At 41.5% G+C, this 22,179-nt stretch overlaps 3 protein-coding genes and 1 pseudogene across 3 annotated transcripts; 1 reads left to right on the top strand and 3 right to left on the bottom strand.

Moving 5' to 3' along the window:
* Positions 1-675: 675 nt before the first annotated feature.
* On the bottom strand, positions 676-1,202 carry LOC101113108 (histone H2A type 1-B). The gene has a single exon (XM_004019084.6). The coding sequence runs from the start codon at positions 1,148-1,150 to the stop codon at positions 758-760; it is 393 nt and encodes a 130-aa protein (XP_004019133.1). The 5' UTR covers positions 1,151-1,202; the 3' UTR covers positions 676-757.
* Positions 1,203-2,129: 927 nt separating this feature from the next.
* On the bottom strand, positions 2,130-7,676 carry LOC101113632 (histone H2B type 1-B). The gene has a single exon (XM_042237203.2). The coding sequence runs from the start codon at positions 7,628-7,630 to the stop codon at positions 7,250-7,252; it is 381 nt and encodes a 126-aa protein (XP_042093137.1). The 5' UTR covers positions 7,631-7,676; the 3' UTR covers positions 2,130-7,249.
* A 192-nt stretch (positions 7,677-7,868) lies between these two features.
* Positions 7,869-8,728, top strand: LOC101112856 (histone H2A type 1-D-like; annotated as a pseudogene).
* A 1,725-nt stretch (positions 8,729-10,453) lies between these two features.
* On the bottom strand, positions 10,454-16,333 carry H1-2 (H1.2 linker histone, cluster member). The gene is made up of 2 exons (XM_004019087.6): positions 15,654-16,333; positions 10,454-14,592 (listed from the first exon to the last, which is right to left on the bottom strand). Exons 1-2 carry the CDS (start codon positions 16,289-16,291, stop codon positions 14,541-14,543), a joined length of 690 nt encoding a protein of 229 aa, XP_004019136.3. The 5' UTR covers positions 16,292-16,333; the 3' UTR covers positions 10,454-14,540.
* Between the last annotated feature and the right edge of the window lie 5,846 nt (positions 16,334-22,179).

The raw sequence follows: 22,179 nt of genomic DNA, 5'->3' as shown, positions 1-22,179 counted from the left end.
GCTGCTTTCCGGTTGGTGAACGAACCTGCCCTTTTACTATACCAACTCCAATGGCCTGACTTCGGTTTATTTACCCTTTCACTTCTAAAATATACTGGAAAGTAATTACAAAGCAACACGGACACTACCGATGGATTACATATTTAAGTACAATCACCAAAGATTATCTTGGAAGTGCTTAGAAAGAGTAGGTGGGCTACATCTAAAATGACACTCAGGTTTTCTCGGGTGTAACACGAACATTGTGGACAATCAAGATGTTTTTGACGTGTCAATGATCTGTAACTTACTCTCAATTGTTTCAGAAAACGTAACGTTTTCATAAAGTGGAATCTAGATGCAGAGTGTTTGGGTGTTCCATTGCATTAACAAAAAATGTTTATAGAGTTCAGCACCTTTCACTAGTAAACTCACTCTCCAGTGGGGGAAACATGTCATACGTCACCGCTGTAATTAGGAAATACTGTTTGACTAGAAACGGACTCAACTGTTTAACCAGCCAATATAACTCATGTGATTTTTCTGTTAAAAATTCCTCGCAAACATTTTGATTGGAGATAAGTTTTTCCTCGGATAGTGAGGAAAAGTCATTTCTTACTTGTGATTTTTGGCCTGATGTTACAACCTTCATATGGATACAATTAAAAAGCATAACAGCTCTGTAAATGGAGAAAGTAGGTGGCTCTGAAAAGAGCCTTTGTATATATCGACTTTTCTTGGTTACTGAAAGAAAAAGTGCCGTGGGAACGTGAACACTTTACTTGCCCTTGGCCTTGTGGTGGCTCTCAGTCTTTTTAGGCAGCAGCACAGCCTGGATGTTGGGCAGCACACCACCCTGAGCGATGGTCACACGGCCCAGCAGCTTGTTGAGCTCTTCGTCGTTGCGGATAGCCAGCTGCAGGTGGCGCGGGATAATGCGCGTCTTCTTGTTATCCCGGGCAGCGTTTCCCGCCAGCTCCAGGATCTCGGCCGTCAGGTACTCCAGCACCGCCGCGAGGTACACAGGCGCGCCGGCCCCGACTCGCTCGGAGTAGTTGCCCTTCCGGAGCAGACGGTGCACGCGGCCCACGGGAAACTGGAGCCCGGCCCGCGAGGAGCGAGTCTTGGCTTTAGCGCGAGCCTTGCCACCCTGTTTACCACGGCCTGACATATCCCCTAAATCACGAAAAAAACAGTCTCACAAGAAACAGCAAACAGAGGATAAGTAAAATGAAAGCGAGAGAAGTATTTATACTAACTGAAGGTAGGCTTGTGCTATTCTCCCATTGGCTAACATTAATAAACCAATGGGAGACTAGAACCTGCATCCTTAATTTGCATACAAGACTTCTGTCTATAACAAAAACTTTCTGAAAAAAGTACTAATAAAAGTCTACAGTAAATAGAAGCTAGTTGTACATTCTTCCCATTGGTTGCTACTTGAACCTATGGGAAGTCGGAACCTGCATCCTTTATTTGCATACAAGGCTTTCTCATCCAGTCCGATGGACTTTTAATACTATTAATAATGGAGTGATTTGGTTTTCTCAAAACGACTGTTCTTAAAAGAAGCAGGAGTGGCTATTTTCATTGTTCTGAATTTTTAGCTATTGGAATTGTGACTAAATTTTTAGAAAGGAATAAATTCAGAATAATTCGTAAAGATAATATTTAAGAGGTAAATATTAGTATGCTCAGTGTATATCTCTTCTAATTCTTTAACAGGGAAAACGAAGAGAAGAAATAATAGTTTTTTATCTTGGCCCAAGACTTAACCTGTCTGAACAGTAAAAAGTTCCATTTCATTCAACTTACCTATGAGGCCTTCCAGGATCACCTGGGAGGCATGTAGAGACCTGTCCTCATTTTAGAGAACGCGAAACAGACGCAGTTTATTTGCCTTGGCTAAATAACACTGAGTTGAATGGGACCAAGGATTCCAAACTCCTCGCTGGAAAACGGTCATCATTTTCCAGTGCCACTCCCAACCTTCCCATCTTCCCTTTTTTTCTCACTTGGCTCCCACCCGCAGGACACCAATTCCTTCAGAAAACCCCATCATCATGCATATCGTACTGGACTTCTTGCTGTTAGAGAACTGCAAACTGCAGCACATAAGTCTCCGGATTCCTAAGAAATGAGAGAACAAACCACCCCCATAGCATATAAATACTCAAAATGAGATTACAGTATATACTGTAATACACTATATTAATATTAGTACAGAGTGTTTGGTCTTAAGCTCTCATGTCAAGAACCTAAAATTGAGAAGTTGCCAAGTGAAATCTTGCCATTTTTTTCTTATAATGGTCCATGAAATAGAAATAGATGGGGCCCAGAAGGATGTGGACTATCATTTCAGGAATTTTTGAGGACTCGAGCCTCTAAGTCTACTAACTCCTAAGCAAGATGGTAAAAGGAACAGGAACCTGGTTAGGAAAAAATTGCTCTTAAACCAATTCTGTCAGAGAACTATGTTTTGATTCAGGTGACCAAGAAGAGTTTCTTTTTTACCTTCTCTCAAGTCTTATGACTACTATGACTTTTTCTTAGCGATATTCAGTTCCTTTTTATTATTATCTTCACCATGGGCAACAGCAGTACACATCCATAACACTGGCCCAGTGTCTGAAATGTTTCAAAACCCATAAGGGAGTTGTAAAAAGATAGATGCTACCTCAAAGACTTCATACTATTTTGAAAAGGACGGGGGAGAGGAGGCAGGGGGTTGTATACCTGAAGTTTAAGTAGTAGAGCATAGTCGGCATCAGAAACGGAAGGTTTCAAACAATAAATATAAGAGCCCAGGAAGAAGAAAAATCACTGTGAATCAGAAGGATGAAGAGAACTTAAGAGAAGTGTACATTCAGCATTTATTCACATATATTTGGTGAGCAGTGTTAAGTGCCTTTGTTCTAGATGATGACATCGTGTGCCCTTGTGGTCTTGGAGAGGAAAAAAGAATCCTCTACCCTTATAGGTTCTTCAACCTGATCTAAGAATTAAACTGGTATGAGACTGATTTACAGGGAAAAGTCAAATTTAGTTTCATTTGGGGGTTGGATGAAATAAAAATTAGACCCAAGCACAAGTTACACAGTTGATGCTTGTTATGCCATCTCAGATTAGGGGTTAGGGGCTTGGGACCTCAAAGGGCAGTCCACAGGCAATTCACTGTAAAATGAAAAAAGACAAATGTTTTGTAAACAAATGTTTGCTGGGCCAAATAGAAAGAGTGAGACTCAGAAAAGAATTTTAATTATAAACTGCCATGTCTACAGTCCTAGTTCAAATTATACTGTTGTTACCTAGGGTGATAGCTACTTTCCTCAAACAGGTCTGCTTACAGCTATAGACAGCATGCTTTTAGTGATTATAATAACAAAAGCCACAAAAGCGAAGGTTAAAGTCACAGTTCCAACATGGTGGAAGACTTTGCCTCTTCCCTGTCACATTTTAATGAGTAAAGTTGGTAGCTCATTAGAATTAACTGGGGAGATGTATGAATTTTACTTTTGGCTTCTCTTCATTCCTCTACTATAGTTTTGAAGGCTAGCCTGAAGTCTAGTCATATAACTTTTTTTTTTTTTTTTTGGCTTGTTAAAGATCAGTCATGTATTTATTTGTACAGATGTCAGAAGGGCCTACCTTTGAGATTAGGAGGCCCAGGTTTTGGTTTGGGATTGCATTTAAGGGTATCAGTTCAGTTCAGTGGCTCAGTTGTGTCTGACTCTTTGTGACTCAATGGACAAAAGCACGCCAGGCCTCCCTGTCCATCACTAACTCCCAGAGTTTACACAAACTCATGTCCATTGAGTCAGTGACGCCACTCAACCATCTCATCCTCTATCATCCCCTTCTCCTCCTGCCCTCAATCATTCCCAGCATCAGGGTCTTTTCAAATGAGTTAGCTCTTCGCAACATGTGGCCAATGTATTGGAGTTTCAGCTTCAACATCAGTCCTTCCAGTGAACACCCAGGACCGATCTCCTTTAGGATGGACTGGTTGGTTCTCCTTGCAGTCCAAGGGACGCTCAAGAGTCTTCTCCAACACCACAGATCAAAAGCATCAATTCTTTGGTGCTCAGCTTTCTTTACAGTCCAACTCTCACATCCATACATGACTACTGGAAAAACCATAGCCTTGACTGGACGGACCTTTGTTGACAAAGTGATATCTCTGCTTTTCAATATGCTGTCTAGGTTGGTTATAACTTTCCTTCCAAGGACTAAGCGTCTTTTAATTTCCTGGTGGCAGTCACCATCTGCAGTGATTTTGAAGCCCCCAAAAATAAAGTCAGCCATTGTTCCACTGTTTCCGCATCTATTTGCCATGAAGTGATGGGAATGGATGCCATGATCTTAGTTTTCTGAAAAAGCCTACTTTTTCACTCTCCTCTTTCACATTCATCAAGATGCTTTTAGTTTTTCTTGACTTTCTGCCATAAGGGTGGCATCATCTGAATATCTGAGGTTATTGATATTTCTCCCAGCAATCTTGATTCCAGCTTGTGCTTCTTCCAGCCCAGCGTTTCTCACGATGTACACTGCATAGAAGTTAAATAAGCAGGGTAACAATATACAGCCTTGATGTACTCCTTTTCCTATTGGGAACCAATCTGTTGTTCCATGTCCAGTTCTAACTGTTGCTTCCTGATCTGCATACAGGTTTCTCAAGAGGCAGGTCAGGTGGTCTGGTACTCCCCTCTCTCTCAGAATTTTCCACAGTTTATTGTGATCCACACAGTCAAAGGCTTCGGCATAGTCAATAAAGCAGAAATAGATGTTTTTCTGGAACTCTCTTGCTTTTTCCATGATCCAGCGGGTGTTGGCAATTTGATCTCTGGTTCTCTGCCTTTTCTGAATCCAGCTTGAATATCTGCAAGTTCACGGTTCACGTATTGCTGAAGCCTGGCTTGGAGAATGCTGAGCATTACTTTGCTAGTGTGTGAGATGAGTGCAATTGTGCAGTAGTGTGAGCATTCTTTGGCATTGCCTTTCTTTGGGCTTGGAATGAAAACTGACCTTTTCTAGTCCTGCGGCCACTGCTGAGTTTTCCAAATTTACTGGCCTATTGAGTGTAGCACTTTCACAGCATCATCTTTTAGGATTTGAAATAGTTCATCTGAAAATCCATCACCTCCACTAGCATTGTTCATAGTGATGCTTCCTAAGGCCCATTTGACTTCACATTCCAGGATGTCTGGCTCTAGGTGAGTGATCACACCATCGTGATTATCTGGGTCGTGAAGATCTTTTTTGTACAGTTCTTCTGTGTATTCTTGCCACCTCTTCTTAATATCTTCTGCTTCTGTTAGGTCCATACCATTTCTGTCCTTTATTGAGCCCATCTTTGCATGAAATGTTTCCTTAATATCTCTAATGATCTTGAAGAGCTCTCTAGTCTTTCCCATTTTATTATATTCCTCTATTTCTTTGCACTGATCCCTGAAGAAGTCTTTCTTATCTCTCCTTGCTATTCTTTGGAACTCTGTATTCAAATGGGTATATCTTTCCTTTTCTCCTTTGCTTTTCACTTCTCTTCTTTTCACAGCTATTTATAAGCCCTCCTCAGACAGCCATTTTGCTTTTTTGCATTTCTTTTTCTTTGGGATGGTCTTGCTCCTACAGTGTCATGAACCTGCATCCATAGTTCATCAGGCACTCTATCAGATCTAGTCCCTTAAATCTATTTCTCACTTCCACTGAAATAATCATTAAAGATTTGATTTAGGTCATACCTGAATGGTCTAGTGGTTTTCCCTACTTTCTTAAATTTAAGTCTGAATTTGGCAATAAGGAGTTCATAATCTGAGCCACAGTCAGCTCCTGGTCTTTTTGCTGACTGTATATAGTTCTGTAAAATATCAACTATTAGGAAGAAAGGAAGGGGCAAGGAGAAGGAAGATAGAAGCAAGCAAGCAGGCAAATAATAAGTTCTACCCCAGGAGATAATTTTGAAGAGACTGAGATTATATTACCACTAAGATCTCATCCCTCCAGAGAGCAATTCTGAAACTGCAGCTTGAGTTCAATTTTTCTTTCTTTTCCCCCCAGAGATGAGTGGAGGGGGTTACAATCTAAAAACCAAGATTTTTAACTTCTAAGACAAGCTTCTGTTTCACAGGTATGTTTTATGTATGCTGAGACAGGGAAGTCTTCTCATATAGCAGTCACCTAATTTGTGTGGGATCTGGGAAAAGTTCATTTAACTCCAAAATTTAAAAGTGGTCTTTTTGAGAAATTCTACTTCGAGTTTTTATTTCCTTATCCAAACACACTGATGTATGTCACCTAAATATGGTGCTTATAAACCAAAGAAAAGACTTTCCCCTACCTTTTTAATATGCAGTCAACCGCTGACTTTTCGTGGCTCTTCCCCTCATCCAGCCCCACTGACTCCTTTTCCACAACCAAGGCCCTTCCTATCAGGATTATTTTGGGAGTAGTATGTTCTCTTAAAAAATTTTCCCAAGAAAAATTAGCACACCTTCCTCTCCACCTGGGGCCCTCCTAGTCTGCAAATGAGGTGACACCAGATGGGGAGGTCAGAAAATTCAAACCATTTCCCCTCCTAGAATTGGGAGTGCCACACTTTCAACCTCTTCTAGTGCCATCCCAGGAAGGTAAATGACCCAGGAAACTGGAACCCAGATATCAGGAATGCAAGAAAAATGGAAACGGCTTTACATTGGCTGTTTCCATCACTATACAATTATAATGAGAAATTAGAAAATCTCATTTCAACCATGTGCAGAGTTTAATACCTTATAAAAGTGTCCGCGGTTTGCTAAAGGAACAACAGGTGATTTTGCTTAGTTTCCCCAATAACAGGGAGAAAACCCCACTGATTTGCCTTCCCTGCAACCTGCCCTGAAAAGACAACCTGCATAAAGATGCCTTGAGGATCGGGACCCTGAAATCCCCCCAACCACTTCCTTACCCGGAAGGAAAATTCTAATCACCATCAAAAATTTTAAGAGGCCTCGTGAAGAGTGAGCATTTCCAAGCATCTGGATGCTTAGTCCATGGGAAACGGGAAGATGTGTCTTTCGGGGAACGTCTCTTAAATGCCAAGAGACTTTTCAAGTAGCTAGAGGTTCTGGCTCCAAAATTGCTTCAACTATTAACCCCACTAGAGTAGATGTAGATGCTTAAATCAATAGGACAGAATTGCATTTACCGCGCGAGAAAACGGCAGTTACAGTCTTTCTTCGACAAAGTGGGTGGCTCTGAAAAGAGCCTTTGGATTAACTGCCTATGCAGGCACTCATTTGGAGCTGGTGTATTTAGTGACGGCCTTGGTACCCTCAGACACAGCATGCTTGGCCAGCTCCCCGGGCAGCAGCAGGCGCACGGCCGTCTGGATCTCCCTGGATGTGATGGTCGAGCGCTTGTTGTAATGCGCCAGGCGTGACGCCTCGCCCGCGATGCGCTCGAAAATGTCGTTCACAAAGGAGTTCATGATACCCATGGCCTTAGATGAGATACCAGTATCTGGATGGACCTGCTTCAGAACCTTGTACACATAAATAGAGTAGCTCTCTTTACGACTGCGCTTGCGTTTTTTGCCATCTTTTTTCTGTGCTTTAGTGATGGCTTTCTTAGAGCCTTTTTTAGGAGCGGGAGCAGATTTAGACGGCTCAGGCATTGTTTTGCCCTAGAAACGTTAGATGATAGCCTCCGCGACTAAGATTACCAGTATGAGTTCAAAAACCAGATATTTATAGCGCTTCAATGTAAATGAGGAATGAAAAATTCTCACTTTTGATTGGGTAAGATCAGTACAGGTTCACTAAGGTCTGGAGGGAGGGGTTTATGCAAATAAGGGATACACATATTCTCTTTCTATTGGATAGAAAAACCTTCGTCCTTCTGACCAATAGGAGACCTAAGTGGCGCATCCCTCTACTGTCTATTAAAAAAATATTTTTATCCCCCCTTGGTCGTCCAGGGTTTTTTTTTTCCTGCTCACAAGTTTTGCTGTTGAGTTTTACAAAGTAACTATGTCTGGACGTGGTAAACAAGGAGGCAAAACTCGAGCTAAAGCCAAAACTCGGTCTTCCCGGGCTGGTTTACAATTTCTAGTGGGGCGAGTGCACCGCCTGCTCCGCAAGGGCAGCTATACCGAGCGGGTTGGAGCCGGCGCTCCGGTGTACTTGGCGGCGGTGCTGGAGTACCTGACGCCTGATATTCTGGAGCTGGCGGCAACGCGGCCCGGGACAAAAAGAAGACCCGCATCATCCCGCGTCACCTGCAGTTGGCTAACCGCAACGACGAGGAGCTGAACAAGCTGCTGGGCAAAGTCACCATCGCTCAGGGCGGCGTCCTGCCCAACATCCAGGCGGTGCCGCTGCCCAAGAAGACGGAGAGTCACCACAAGGCGAAGGGGAAGTAAAGCCTAGACAAAAGAAGAAACTTTTTAATAAACTATTCAAAGACTTTTCACAGCCATCCACATTTTTATTAAAAAAAAAAAAAAAAAGCTGGTAGCCAGGTTATGCTGCGTAGGTGGTTAATTGTAAAAAGACAAATGACATTAAAACAAAGACTCTGGAAATGTTCTCACAAGCATTATTTTACTGCATAGCTGGCGAAACCTTTGTAATCCACAAGGGCCTTTATAAAGAGAAGGGGAGACTAGAGCGGTACTTAGTCTTGAGGATAACAAAAAGCAATTACTCTTGCCAAGATTATTTTTCTCTTGCCTTTGCTTTCAAAATTTTAAAACAATCCCCCCGCCCCCCCATGGAAGTTTATCAGGATCCAGTGTATATATGTCATCAATTCCACCTTTGCATGCATGTGATTTTTTAAAATCATCCACCCAGGGACCCTGGCATGTAGTTTTACAGAAGATAAACTCAGAATTAGGGGAGATCTGATGACCAAAGTTAGAAAGTGGTAGTCCTGGTAGTTCGAGATTTACTTAAAGCTGACCCAACTGTGGGGGAGAAAGATCAATTGTATTCAATTTAGGATTGGAGCAGAAATACTGACAATCTTGAGAACGTGTCAAGAATTAAGAATATCAGGTCCCACCCGTATACTGAATCAAAAGTTAACATGGTGGGTAAATGGCTCGTTATGTACATTGAAGTTGGCAATAAGATGAAACAATTTAGGAAAATTCCTTCAGGTCGCCTAGATTTAAAAAAAAAGGCATAGGAAATAGGTGTAGAAGTAATTCATCCAATCAGACTCTCTCTTAATTAACCGGTCTCTCCCGGTCACTTTTTAGCCAATGGTTTTATCGCGCGGTACTTTTGAAAAATTCCGAGACCAATCAGAGTGTTTCCAACTATATTTAAAGGCAACTACCTGCGCTTGTACCAGACCTTTGGTTTGTGATCACCCATTTGTGATGGCTCGCACTAAGCAGACTGCCCGCAAGTCCACCGGCGGCAAGGCGCCGCGCAAACAGCTGGCCACTAAGGCGGCCCGCAAGAGCGCGCCAGCCACCGGCGGCGTGAAGAAGCCGCACCGCTACCGGCCCGGCACGGTAGCTCTGCGCGAGATCCGCCGCTACCAGAAGTCCACGGAGCTGTTGATCCGTAAGCTGCCGTTCCAGCGGCTGGTGCGCGAGATCGCGCAGGACTTCAAGACCGACCTGCGCTTCCAGAGTTCGGCCGTGATGGCGCTGCAGGAGGCGTGCGAGGCCTACCTGGTGGGGCTCTTCGAGGACACCAATCTGTGTGCCATCCACGCCAAGCGCGTCACCATCATGCCCAAGGACATCCAGCTTGCCCGCCGCATCCGCGGGGAGAGGGCATAAAGTTGTTTCCTCTGTACTTAAAAAAAGGCTCTTTTTAGAGCCACCCACAATTTCATCTAAAGTAACTGTAACACTGTCAGTGAGACATTACAAACTATGAAAAGGTGGAAAGCACAGGTAGTTCATAAAAGCTATTGAATAATCTAGAGAAGGTCTTAAATATTCACGTCTAGAGGTATAACGTACCCGATGGAATAGGCCGATTCCTGAGGCCTACAGGTGATAAGACGTGGTAACCATAACTACAAAGTTACCAGGTAGGTGAGAAAACATTACGTTTTCTTAAAGAATCGTATCTGACATAACTCAGGACAATGCCACAGTTACTAACTTGAATACAAAACTATAATGCTTTATTTGTCTATATTTTTGATGGCATACTCTGGTTCCATCTTTAAAGGAAAATGTTCAGTAATATTTTCTGTAGAGTATACTAGGTCAACAGTGGGGAGAGAATTCAGTATTCACTTAAGATGCTCGATCACAATTTGTTTTATCCTCTTGATAAGTTAGAGAAGAATGTCAGCTTTAAAGCACTACAAGTAATGTCAAGTAAGGCTTTAAGGCTTGCTTTCAAATTTGGAAAATCCCCTGTCAAATTTTCACATATGAGTTTTAAAATTTGGAAGAATTCTTCAAAGACTAGCTTCTACTTTATACATTTCACATCTCAGTTCTCCACTATGTACTTACTCCGATGACTGGGCACACGGATATATGAATCTACCTATAATGCAGGAGACCCAGGTTCTATCCTTGGGTCAGGAAGATTACCCTGGAGAAGGGCATGGCAACCCACTCCAGTACTCTTTCCTGGAGAATCTCCAAGGACAGAGGAACCTGGGGGGCTAAAGTCCATGGGTTGCAAACAGTCAGACAAGACTTTTCAATTTCACTTTTCACTTTTTGTCAGTGATAAGTAGTATTCCCTGAAGACATTCTTAGATCAGACTGGCTAGCAACACGTGAACTATATATGAACAAATCTACACATCACTTTATATATTTCATTAACCCCAAACAAAATTTAGATTCAGTAAATGTTCTCAAGTCCTAAATATTCGCATCAATATCCCAACATAATCAGACAAAGGTGAATTGTAACAGAAGAGAACCTTGAGTGGAAATAAAGGTTTTAACCAGCCTTAATTAAAACATGCAACTTTTAAAAGAATTCCTTTTAAATAAGAGCACATGAACAGACTATACTCCCAGGGGCCCCTTCCAGGGCCTTGGAAGTACAGAGTCTGACACTTGAGTTTCATATCTTCAGGGTAAATCTGCGTCTCAGCACTGGCTATGCTTTTCCAAATTACACATGGCCTTCCCTGCCCTCCTACTTCTCGGTTCTACCATACTTCAGCAGAGTACCCTGTTGAGAATCACTGGTCTTGGATGACTCTCAGTAATCTGGGATAGAGCACTGCTTTGCATGATGCTTTGGATGATGGCACCATTTTCAAAAAGATATACCAGGAGAAGAAACTCCATTGAGAGGACATAAAGTCAACTCTGAGCAATGGGAACACTTTCAGTCCAGGTAAATTCTCTGGGACAACTTTACAGGTGTTACTGATCCACTCTGTACTGAATATCACCACCTTTAGAGAGATCCTTATGCAAGGAAGAAAATAAAACCATGGATTCCTTGGAAGAGTCAGTCTAATAACTAACACTGATAGTTTTCCATGGATCAAGTACTACATGATCTAATTGATCTAAATTATTGTATATAACACTTGCTACAACCCTGAAAGGCAAGTTCTCTCACTGTCTCTATTTAATAGAGGAGGAAGTTATCATTGCCAGCAAAACCCAAACCCAAACTAAATATTTTTGATCAATAAGATAGGTTATCCAGAAATGGATGATCAGACCTAGTTTCCTCCTCAACAGAAACTCTCTCTTGGAGACTGGGCTGCCTCAGGATGAACAGGGAGGGCCTGCAGTGGCCTGGCTTTTGCTAAAATCTGTTATCAGATTCCTGTGGTCAGAAGCCTGGTATGAGGTGAGGTGGGCAGGGTGGCCAGAAGAAACATCAGATGCTAGGGATAACCAAGTGTACTTTATGATCTTTAGTCTTAGACTTCAGGACCAGGTCATCATAGTTATTTCCTTGGAAACGTCTAAAGTCTACTTCAGGGTAAATATTTTCTTGTGTCTTCCTTTCAGTATTTACTATAGAGCTGCTGCTGCTAAGTCGCTTCAGTCGTGTCTGACTCTGTACGACCCCATAGATGGCAGCCCACCAGGCTCCCCCACCTCTAGGATCCTCCAGGCAAGAACACTGGAGTGGGTTGCCATTTCCTTCTCCAATGCATGAAAGTGAAAAGTGAAAGTGAAGTCACTGAGTCCTGTCCCACTCTTAGCAACCTCATGGACTGCAGCCTACCAGGCTCCTCCATCCATGGGATTTTCCAGGCAAGAGTACTGGAGTGGGGTGCCATTGCTTTCTCCCACTATAGAGCTATATTGTTCAAAACAGTAACCACTACCCATTTGTGTCTATTAAGCACATGAAACTGGCTAGTCTAAATTGAGACGAGCTGAAGTGTAAAATACATACCACATTTCAAAGAGTATGAAAAATAGAATTTAAAAATCTAATATTTTTACATAACTTATTGAAATAATATTTTTATTTTAGTGGGTTAAATATTATTGAAATGATTTTACTTGCTTTACTTTTTAAAAACATGGCTACTAGAAAAAATTTTAAGACATATGTGGCTCTTTACCATGTTTTGGAGGAACAGCACTCTTCATGGAGGGTTATTATACTGGTTTACTGATCAGAAAGTAAATGTCCTTAATGTGACCAAGCCTCAGTAATAATGGGACCTACCTCAAAGCACTGTGACAAGAATGTGTTTGAAAATAAATGAAGAGTGCTCAGCAACAGTGCTTGACACCTTGTAAATTAGTGCTCAAAACATGCCAGATGTTGATACTTCCCTGGCAGTCTTGTGGTTAAGACTCTGTACTCTCTACAGGGTGGCATGGGTTTGATTCCGGGTTAGCGAAATAAGATTCCACTTGCCTTATGACACGTCCAAAGGAGAGAGAAAAAAAAAAAGCTACTTCAAAACACTATTGCTGTTACCACTGTGCCCTAAATCCCTGTTCCCTTCTGAAATTCTTTAATGATGTAATCATATCTAGTACTGGGCCTGTTTCTCTTTGGCATGGATTTGAAACACAAAGTTACCTTTTATATCTCCCTCAAGCACAGAAAATATGATACCTAGAGCATTGCCTAGGGGAAGTAATAAGATATTTACTTTTTCAGCATGAAAGCACTGAGTATGTACAGAAAGAAGTAGAATAATGATTTACAAGGAGACTTTAATTTCTGTTACGTTTCTATCATACATGAAAATTTCATGAATTTTCATTATTTATCAGTCAGCAGTTTATGCAGTATTCATTGCCATTTCTGGCTAGTCAGCCATTTTGGCCAATTAAAGTATATTAATGCTGTTCTCAATATTTTATAATAATAAGTGAATATTGAAAATGATATTAATAATGTTAAAGTTTAGGTTTTATAAACCAAATTGTGACAAGGGACTTTTTGTTAAACTAGCTAATTTTTAGATTCAAATGAATGGGTTATTAGACCCCAGTCAGTCAACTATGTAAACTTCCCTCACAGTGAGGGAAGGGAACATAATTTAAGAACTTGGATAAAACTGAGGAAACTGTTGAAGATTATCTAAAGACTAGGTGAAAAGAGAGATTTGAGAGTCCCTTGGTCTGCAAGGAGATCCAACCAGTCCATTCTGAAGATCAACCCTGGGATTTCTTTGGAGGGAATGATGCTGAAGCTGAAACTCCAGTACTTTGGCCACTTCATGTAAAGAGTTGACTCACTGGAAAAGACTCTGATGCTGGGAGGGATTGGGGGCAGGAGGAGAAGGGGACGACAGAGGATGAGATGGCTGGATGGCATCACTGACTCGATGGTCTGAGTGAACTCCGGGAGTTGGTGATGGACAGGGAGGCCTGGTGTGCTGTGATTCATGGGGTTGCAAACAGTTGGACACCACTGAGCGACTGAACTGAACTGAACTGAACGGAGCTCTCTGTGAATGAACTTTCCCTCCAGCCTTACTAGAGAATAGTTACATTTGTTTTTGATGAATATGTTTTATTTGAAAGTAAAGAACATCTTTCATTTATGCAAATACAGTTGCAGGAAACGTTCGGTGTTAGGATCAACTATATAAACCCAATAAATTTACACCACAAAAGGGCATTCACAAGAGGTTTAGAGAAAAGAGAATCAACTTTTGCTTAGGTTGGTTCGCCCCCTGTCTCTTAGAGTGGATGTGAAAATGAAATTATTTGACAGAAAATAGGAACATAAAAGAACATGGTGCTATTACTGCAAGCCATAACTGTGATTTATTTGGAGTGTCTTTATTAGGTCTTCTGCTATTGCAACTTGACCCAACCTGAGCTAAGTGGAAAGGTCCCCTGTGGCAGGAGTTCAGGCAGCTCAAAGAACCAGGAACTCAGGAGGTGTCTTTAATACAGACATTGCAACCTTTTCTATACATCTCTCATCTCTGCTTTTCTTTGCACTTTGGTTACCATTCTACGCATTTTATCCACTAGACCTTTTGGTTTCTCCATACAGTGACTAAGACTAGGAATGAACTCCGTGGCCCCTACCACTAATGCAGGAATTAACATTAACTCACAGATTCGTCCTTGTGGTTGAAAAACTGGAGCTGCAGTTCTGCAGAAGCCCCTTCCCTGGTAAACGGTCTTGAGAAATTCTCTACCCAGGAGAAATGCCATGAAAATGAAAGAATCCACTTACAACGCTGTTACTAAAAAAAAAAAAAAAAAAAAGGCCCTTTATTAAAAAGGCCACCCAGCCCCACCCATATACACACGTTTCAAAACTTTACCAGTCTACATTTTTTTCTAGTTAGCGTAGAAGCATTTGGATTGCACAAAAAGGCGTTTAAAGCATCTACGATTTTCAGATGTCGAGGTTCCCGAAGAGGATCCTTGACTGGCCGGCCAGGACAAAATGGCCGACTAAAAGCTGTTTTTTATGCTGTCAAATCATCACACATTTGCTTATAAAGTTAAAAGGTGCAAGGAACAGAAAGATCCCTGGTCCAGCTTTGCTTCTGGTGAAAGAATCACTGCCACCGCTATAGCATTTTTCAAACGTTTCTTTGCTGCCAGAGTAAACAAGAATTAAGAATGCGAGGCGACGGCCTCAGGACCCACTCTCTTGCCCTTGGTTTAATACCAACGCCCCCACGACAGCAAGTTGACTTTTGAAAAAATGGAAAACGTCCGAAATACGACACATTTCTCTATCAAGCAAATAGGGCTAACCCAACCGAAAGAAAACAAAACAGAGACCACAGATGGAGGACAGTCAACGTCCAATTAAAAACAGAATGAAAAATCACAGGCTAGAGGAATGAGCCAACCGGCGAGCAAGGCGGGACTTTTGAATGAGTTTTTAGCCCAATCGGAATATCCCGTAAGACTGAAACTGGCTGGGTTTAGTGGTGGTTGTTTTTGCTCTTCACAGGAGTGGGGCGGGGCGGCGGAAATCCCAAGTACGCAAGCCTGCGGAAAGCGCTCGCAATTGCTGACCAGGAGGCTGACAGAAAACACCGCACGGCAAGGGGCAACCCACAGGAATGGGTTCAAACTCTGCAAACTCACAGCAACCACTCTGCCCTGCTCCCTTGGGTAGTGCCAGCCATCTGCAACAACTCCCGCGCAAACCTACCCTTGAATAAGAAGTCTAGAGAGCATAGGATACACAGCACAAAAACGAGTATACAGCTCTTTTTTTTGAGATCAGTGGTGGCTCTGAAAAGAGCCTTTTTGGGTTTTAGAAGCAGATGATTTAACCACCTACTTCTTCTTGGGTGCAGCCTTCTTGGGCTTAGCAACCTTGGGCTTGGCGGCCTTTGGCTTAACCGCTTTCGCTGCGCTTTTGGCGGCCTTCTTAGGCTTGGCAGCCTTAGCTTTCTTGGGGCTCTTGGCCACTTTCTTGGTCACAGCAGCTGCGGCCGGCTTCTTCGCTTTCTTCGGGGTCTTCTTAGCAGTTTTCTTTGGAGTGGCCGCGCCCGTAGCTTTCTTGGGCTTCTTAGCCGCCCCAGCAGCCTTCTTAGGCTTGGCCGCACCCGCCTTCTTTGCTTTGGGCTTGGCCTCCCCGGTGGCCGCCTTCTTGTTGAGCTTGAAAGAGCCGGAAGCCCCGGTGCCCTTGGTCTGCACCAGGGTACCCTTGCTCACCAGGCTCTTGAGACCCAGCTTGATGCGGCTGTTGTTCTTCTCCACATCGTAGCCGGCAGCCGCCAGTGCCTTTTTGAGCGCAGCCAGAGACACGCCGCTGCGCTCCTTGGAGGCGGCGACAGCCTTGGTGATGAGCTCGGACACCGGGGGCCCGGAGGCCTTACGGCGCGCCCCAGCCGGCTTTTTGGCAGCCTTCTTCTTAACTGGGGTCTTCTCCGCAGGAGGTGCGACAGCGGGAGCAACAGGAGCAGTCTCCGACATGGTGAAGATCTAGGACTCGGGTACAAGTGGCAAAGCGCCGATGAAGCTACGCTTGGGCCGGGCCGCCGTATATATAGAGCGCAGGCGCGCGCTGATTGGTGCTCCGGTCGCCCGCCTGGCTGGCAGGCTCTGAGCCGCCGCGATGCGCCCAAGTTGTGTTTGTTCTACTTCACAAAAGGGGGAAAATATTAAAATACCCTATACCAAATCACCTGAATTTGGTCAGGAAAGGATCCGAGAAGCCTCAGGCTTCGTGCTTTCCATTTATTTTGTTCACAATTACAAATACTACGCGTCCAGGCGTCCCCAACTCCCCCAACTCCTAGGGAAGTCCTGGGCAGTCGGAGACCACTTTCTGTTTTTCTTCTAAATTACCTGTTCGCTCCTTTGCCCCTGAAAGTTCTTTTTCTCAGGGGTGGTTGGGCACATGCTTCTCTTCTTTGGGGACCAAAAACGAAATGGTTTCCACCTAAATTTTCACCATAATTCTGTTTCTTCGCAAGGGAAGTAACACAGGTCCTCTGTGAATTCTGCCTACAGACCCACAGGAACTGTGGACTGGGACCAGGATTCTGGGGCCAGTCCAAAGCAGTTAGAGCGGGATGGGAGGGGGTTCGTAAGCCTTGGGGGGTCCTGAGTGATGGGGGGTTAGAGACTTAAATCTTTGATTTGAAGACGTTGAAACTCTATCAAATCCCTCTTTTCATAGATGGGGGCGGGGCACTCTTTTCACTTCTCCAAAGGCGAGAAATTAGGCTGTTTTTTAAAAGCTCTCAGGTTCCCCTCTGGGTTGTGCAAGGCGGGGGGTCTGGCCCGTAAGAATAGGGATAATGAGGGAAGAAAGAAGACCCTCTTAAGCCTACAAATAACCCTCAATAGACTTAACAGTGAGGGACATTTAGATGATCGGTTTTCAAAGGAAGCAAGCATTTATTTAGTTTTGTATGCTGTAATAAAGAAATGTATTTCAGCACATGAAAATTCTAGATTACTTCCAGTAACAGTATCTAAACATATGCCATGGCACAGGACACTTTCTAACTGGGAACTCAAAGATATAGATGGAAATAAAGCAACTGACAAGACACACTTTTGACTTTTAAGATAAACTAGAGATTTTAAATGGAAATCGTGAAATGACAAAATTTTAAACAGAGATAGAGGAAAAGTAATTAAAACAAATAAACTATTATGCCACTTTTTGCTGATAAGCTCACCTTTTATCCCCTCTAAAACTGACTGTATGTATTCTATTCTGAAGTTCACTATACTACTACCTCTAGAAGGAAGTATGTACTAAAGACATCAGTCTTAGATGTGATAATCAAAAAATGTGATAAATTAAGTTCAATGATAAATGAAACATGAGGCATCTTCTTTTAGACTAAGGATAACCCCATGATTTCACTGGATATCATTCTTTCAACATTTGGAAACTATGTCTACTACTGGTCATGTCCTCTGGGAATTAGCAACCTAATAAGATTAGTGATGGGTGAATTAGCAGCCATAGAAAATCACTTTAGACCTGCCATCCATCAGTGTGACTTTGGGCATAGGAATTGTAAGAACTCATTGAAAGTGTATGAACAACTAAAGCACCTTCATCATACAAATATATTTTGGCAAAAAAATAAAACAAGAACATGCAATTTGTTCTGATTCTATGTGCAGTGAACAGCCTGTTCATCTGAAACTCAGCTAAGGGTGCATAACCAGCAGGAAAAGAGCTATGTAGTCTTCATTACTATGTCACTGAACTTCCCTTCAGTAGAAACTGGTGTCCCTTTTTGCAAATCGGGCTTCCCTGGTGGCTCAGCTGGTAAATAATCCACCTGCAATGCCAGAAACCTGAGTTTGATCCCTGGGCTGGGAAAATCCCCTGGAGAAGGGACTGTCTACCCACTCCAGTATTCTGGCCTAGAGAATTCCATGGACTGAATAGTCCATGGGATCGCAAAGAGTTGGACAGGATTGAGCCACTTTCACTTCGCTTTTGCAAATCAGCAACCTGTAAATTTGATTACTGTGATTCAGTTTTCTGATATGACTACTCAGGTTTAATCAATCAAATCACATCTCTGTATGCAAATCTAAAGTCCAGAACCAGACACCAGCCACTCAAATTCTTGCTCCTAACCTCCTAGCCATATAGAGCAGATCAGAGGCAGAAAAACACACAGACTTTCTCTAGATCCCTGCAACTAGTACTGAGAAAAGTAAAAAACAAAGATATTTCTTCTTGTCTTTTCAAGCTGTATTAGAGAATTCTCCACAAGTCCACTTCTGGTTCCAAGGCCATGTTATATGATAAAATAAAATGTGGATATGTAAGTCACACACATAATTTTAAACCTTCTAACAGTCACAATGAAAAAAGTAAGAAGAAACAGGTAGATTTAACTTTAATAATGTATATTACTTAACTCAGTGTATCCAAACTAGTATCACTTCAATATGTAATTGATATTTCAAAAAATATGACCATTTCTATTTTTTATAGGGCAAATCTTCAAACTCTGGTGTGTATTTTACATTTGTAAATTTGCAGACTAGCCACATTACAAGTGCTCAATGACCACATATGACTGACAACTTTCATATGGAACAGCATGGCTTTAGAAAAGGTAACATTGACTTAATATTTACTTTTTGACTAGGCTCAAAGTATATAAAATTAGACCTTTCCTTGCAGAAGATTGATACACTAATAAGGGTTTTGTACAGTGGAGATGCAAATGAATTCTTTCTAGTAGAAAAGATAACCCCCAAAGTTATGATGGTATTGCCTAATAGGACCTTAGCCAATTTTGTATCTGATCTTTCAGCTTTCCAGCATTCTTTCTTGCCCTGAACATATTTCATTCTCCTGTATCCTCCTTTGACCTACCTTTGTCATTCTGCTAGTTTTGTCATTAATACTTAAATCATTCTTTGACCCATGTACAAGCTCACTATGCACAGTCTTTGTATGAGAATCATGTTTTGAAAATTATACTTTGACATTTGGTTAGTTTGTCCTACAGGCTCTGAATCAGAATCTTTAGAAACTATTCTAAAAGATGGGAATATACAAAATTTTTTGACCATTTGCTTTAAAGTGACCTTAGAGCCTATAGATGTTCCAGGAAGTCTCAGGCTTTGAAATAAGATTGAACAAGCCCGTGAGCAAAAAGAAGTCCTACTAAAATTAGCTGTAGAGAAAATTCAGATTAAGGGTGTGGTCATTCCACTCAAAATTGATGGTTTCAAAATAGCCAGCCATAAACTGAGGACAGAGTTAAGTATCTGCCTTGCAATAAATTGTGTATGCTTGTATTTACACACATCCTGAATATTATGAGTTGGCTAATTTTGTTTTATCTTCTTCAGATCTGGAAAGCTGATGGACAAAGTTAAAGATGCAAAGCAGATTGTCAAGTGCAAATGGAGCTGGAGAGAGAGGCTCAAACAGCAAGATGCATTCAAAGGAGAGTGAAAGAAGTGGTTGGGACAGGTGTATGGGTCAGGGACTGACAATCGATTTTTCTTTCACTTCCGCCTTCTACTTTGTCAGAATAGAGTTCTGACTGCTTGTTGTAAGCCCCAACTGGGAGTGATTAAACGTGCTTTTTCCTAACTCACCAAGGAAGCTTTGGGCTGAGACTAAAGATTCTGTATCTTATTCCCTGGCACATAGTCAAAATACACTCCACAGAGAACCATAATAGTAAAGCACATACTGGAAGCTCAATAAATAAATGGAGATCATTATAAAAGAAACATTGCATGGGAAAATATATTTACCTAACATTTTAGAAATGCTGTTAGAATCACATGAAGTGACACAAGAAACTAGGGCATTAATAGGCACCTTATTCTTCAAGCTTGTTTTCAAATAACTTTTAATGATTTCAAAAAGTCAGAACTACACTCAAAATGATTTATCAAGAGCAGATATACCTCAGTTTAGGCCTCCAATGAAGGCAGTTATAAAGCCCAAGATGAAAATACATATGGGGAAGTAGCCTTAATCAGAATAAACACAGGGCCTTATACAATGACTATTTTGGAGGACACAAGGACATACAAATTTTGGTAGGTTTCTTAGGACATACTTTTGGTTTTTATTTCCCAGCTCATCACTATGCCATGTATGAGCTTTTCTCATATACTTACTAAGCACTTGTTAAGCAAAGGACACGAGAAGAGATGATAAAGGCAGAGATCAGCCAAACAAAGTGTCTGTCTTAAGGAATTATATGTGGTGAGACTGACACAGACAAGCATATTATCATACAGTGTGATAAGTCTGATAAAAGACACAAACCACTGTGAGAAAAAAGAATAAAACAAAAAAGTGTTCTTGTGCCAGTTATACCTTTGCCTTAAAGTACTTACCAATCCAACTGGGAAATTTTTTTTTTTTTTTTTTTTTTTTTTTTGCGACCCCATGGACTGTAGCCCACCAGGCTCCTCTGTCCATGGGATTTTCCAGGCAAGAATACTGGAGTGGGTTGCCATTTCCTTCTCCAGGGTCAACTGGGAAATTAAGACACCAGAGAACAGGTTAGAACAATGGTTCTCAAACATTTAGATTTCAGGACCCCTTCACATTCCTAAAAATTAGTAACCCACCTCCCATGTTTTGTTAATGTAAGTTACATATATATATATGTAGATATTTACTACTTAAAAATTAAAGCTGAGTATTAAACTTAATAATTCACATTTATATGATGTTTACTACCTATAAAATTAATTATATGTATGAAAAGTTATATATAATTAACAAACATCATATAATCTTTTCATTTACATAATATTATGAGAGGAGACCCTCGTGGCTCAGATGGTAAAGAGTCTACTTGCAATGTAGGAGACCTGGGTTTGATCCCTGGGTCAGGAAGATCCCCTGGAGAAGGAAATGTTAACCTACTCCAGTATTTTTGCCTGGAGAATTCCATGGACAGAGAAGCCTAGCAAGCTACTTACTGTCCAGGGAGTCGCAAAGAGTCAGACCCAACTGAGCGAATTTCACTCACTCGCTCACATAATACTATATATACTATATAGAGATTTATATACAAAATACATAATAGTATAAATATATAGTACTAAATACATAATAGAAAGTTGGACTACAAAGAAGGCTGAGAGCCAAAGGATTGATGCTTTTGAACTGTGGTGTTGGAGAAGACTCTTGAGAGTCCCTTGGACTGCAAGGAGATCAAACCAGTTAATTCTAAAGAAAATTAACTGAATATTCACTGGAAGGACTGATGCTGAAGCTGACATTCCAATACTTTGACCACCTGATGCAAAGAGCCAACTCATTGGAAAAGACTTGGGAAAGATTGAGGGCAGAATGAGAAGGGGGTGACAAAGAATAAGATGGCTGGATAGCATTACTGACTCGATGGGTATGAGTTTGAGCAAACTCCGGGAAATAGCGAAGCACAGGGAAGTATGCTGTAGTCTGTGGCATTGCAAAGAGCTGGACACGACTTAGTGACCAAACGACAACAAAAATATACATTTACAACACAATGTTACATATATATAGCATTGCACATTATAAATTTCATATACAAATCCATATATAGTATATATAAATGATATGTATTTAGTGGGTTTCCCATTTGAGCCACCAGGGAAGCCCACTAAATATATACTACTATGTATTTCGTATATAAATCTCTATATAGTACATATAATTCATATATACTACATATGGGTTTGTTTATGAAATTTATTATATGTAATGCTATATATATAACATTGTATTATAATTGTATATGTTATATGTTATAATATGCATTGCTATATAGTATGTTGTAAATATAAATGTGTTATAAACGTATATGTAATATGTGTAGTAGGTCAACTCAAAAAGAGTTCCTCATTCT

This window comes from Ovis aries, chromosome 20 (assembly GCF_016772045.2).
Source record: "Ovis aries strain OAR_USU_Benz2616 breed Rambouillet chromosome 20, ARS-UI_Ramb_v3.0, whole genome shotgun sequence".
In the NCBI taxonomy this organism is placed as follows: domain Eukaryota; kingdom Metazoa; phylum Chordata; class Mammalia; order Artiodactyla; family Bovidae; genus Ovis; species Ovis aries.
The sequence above is the reverse complement of the archived record's forward strand: the minus strand, read 5'-3'. Positions and strand labels throughout refer to the sequence as shown.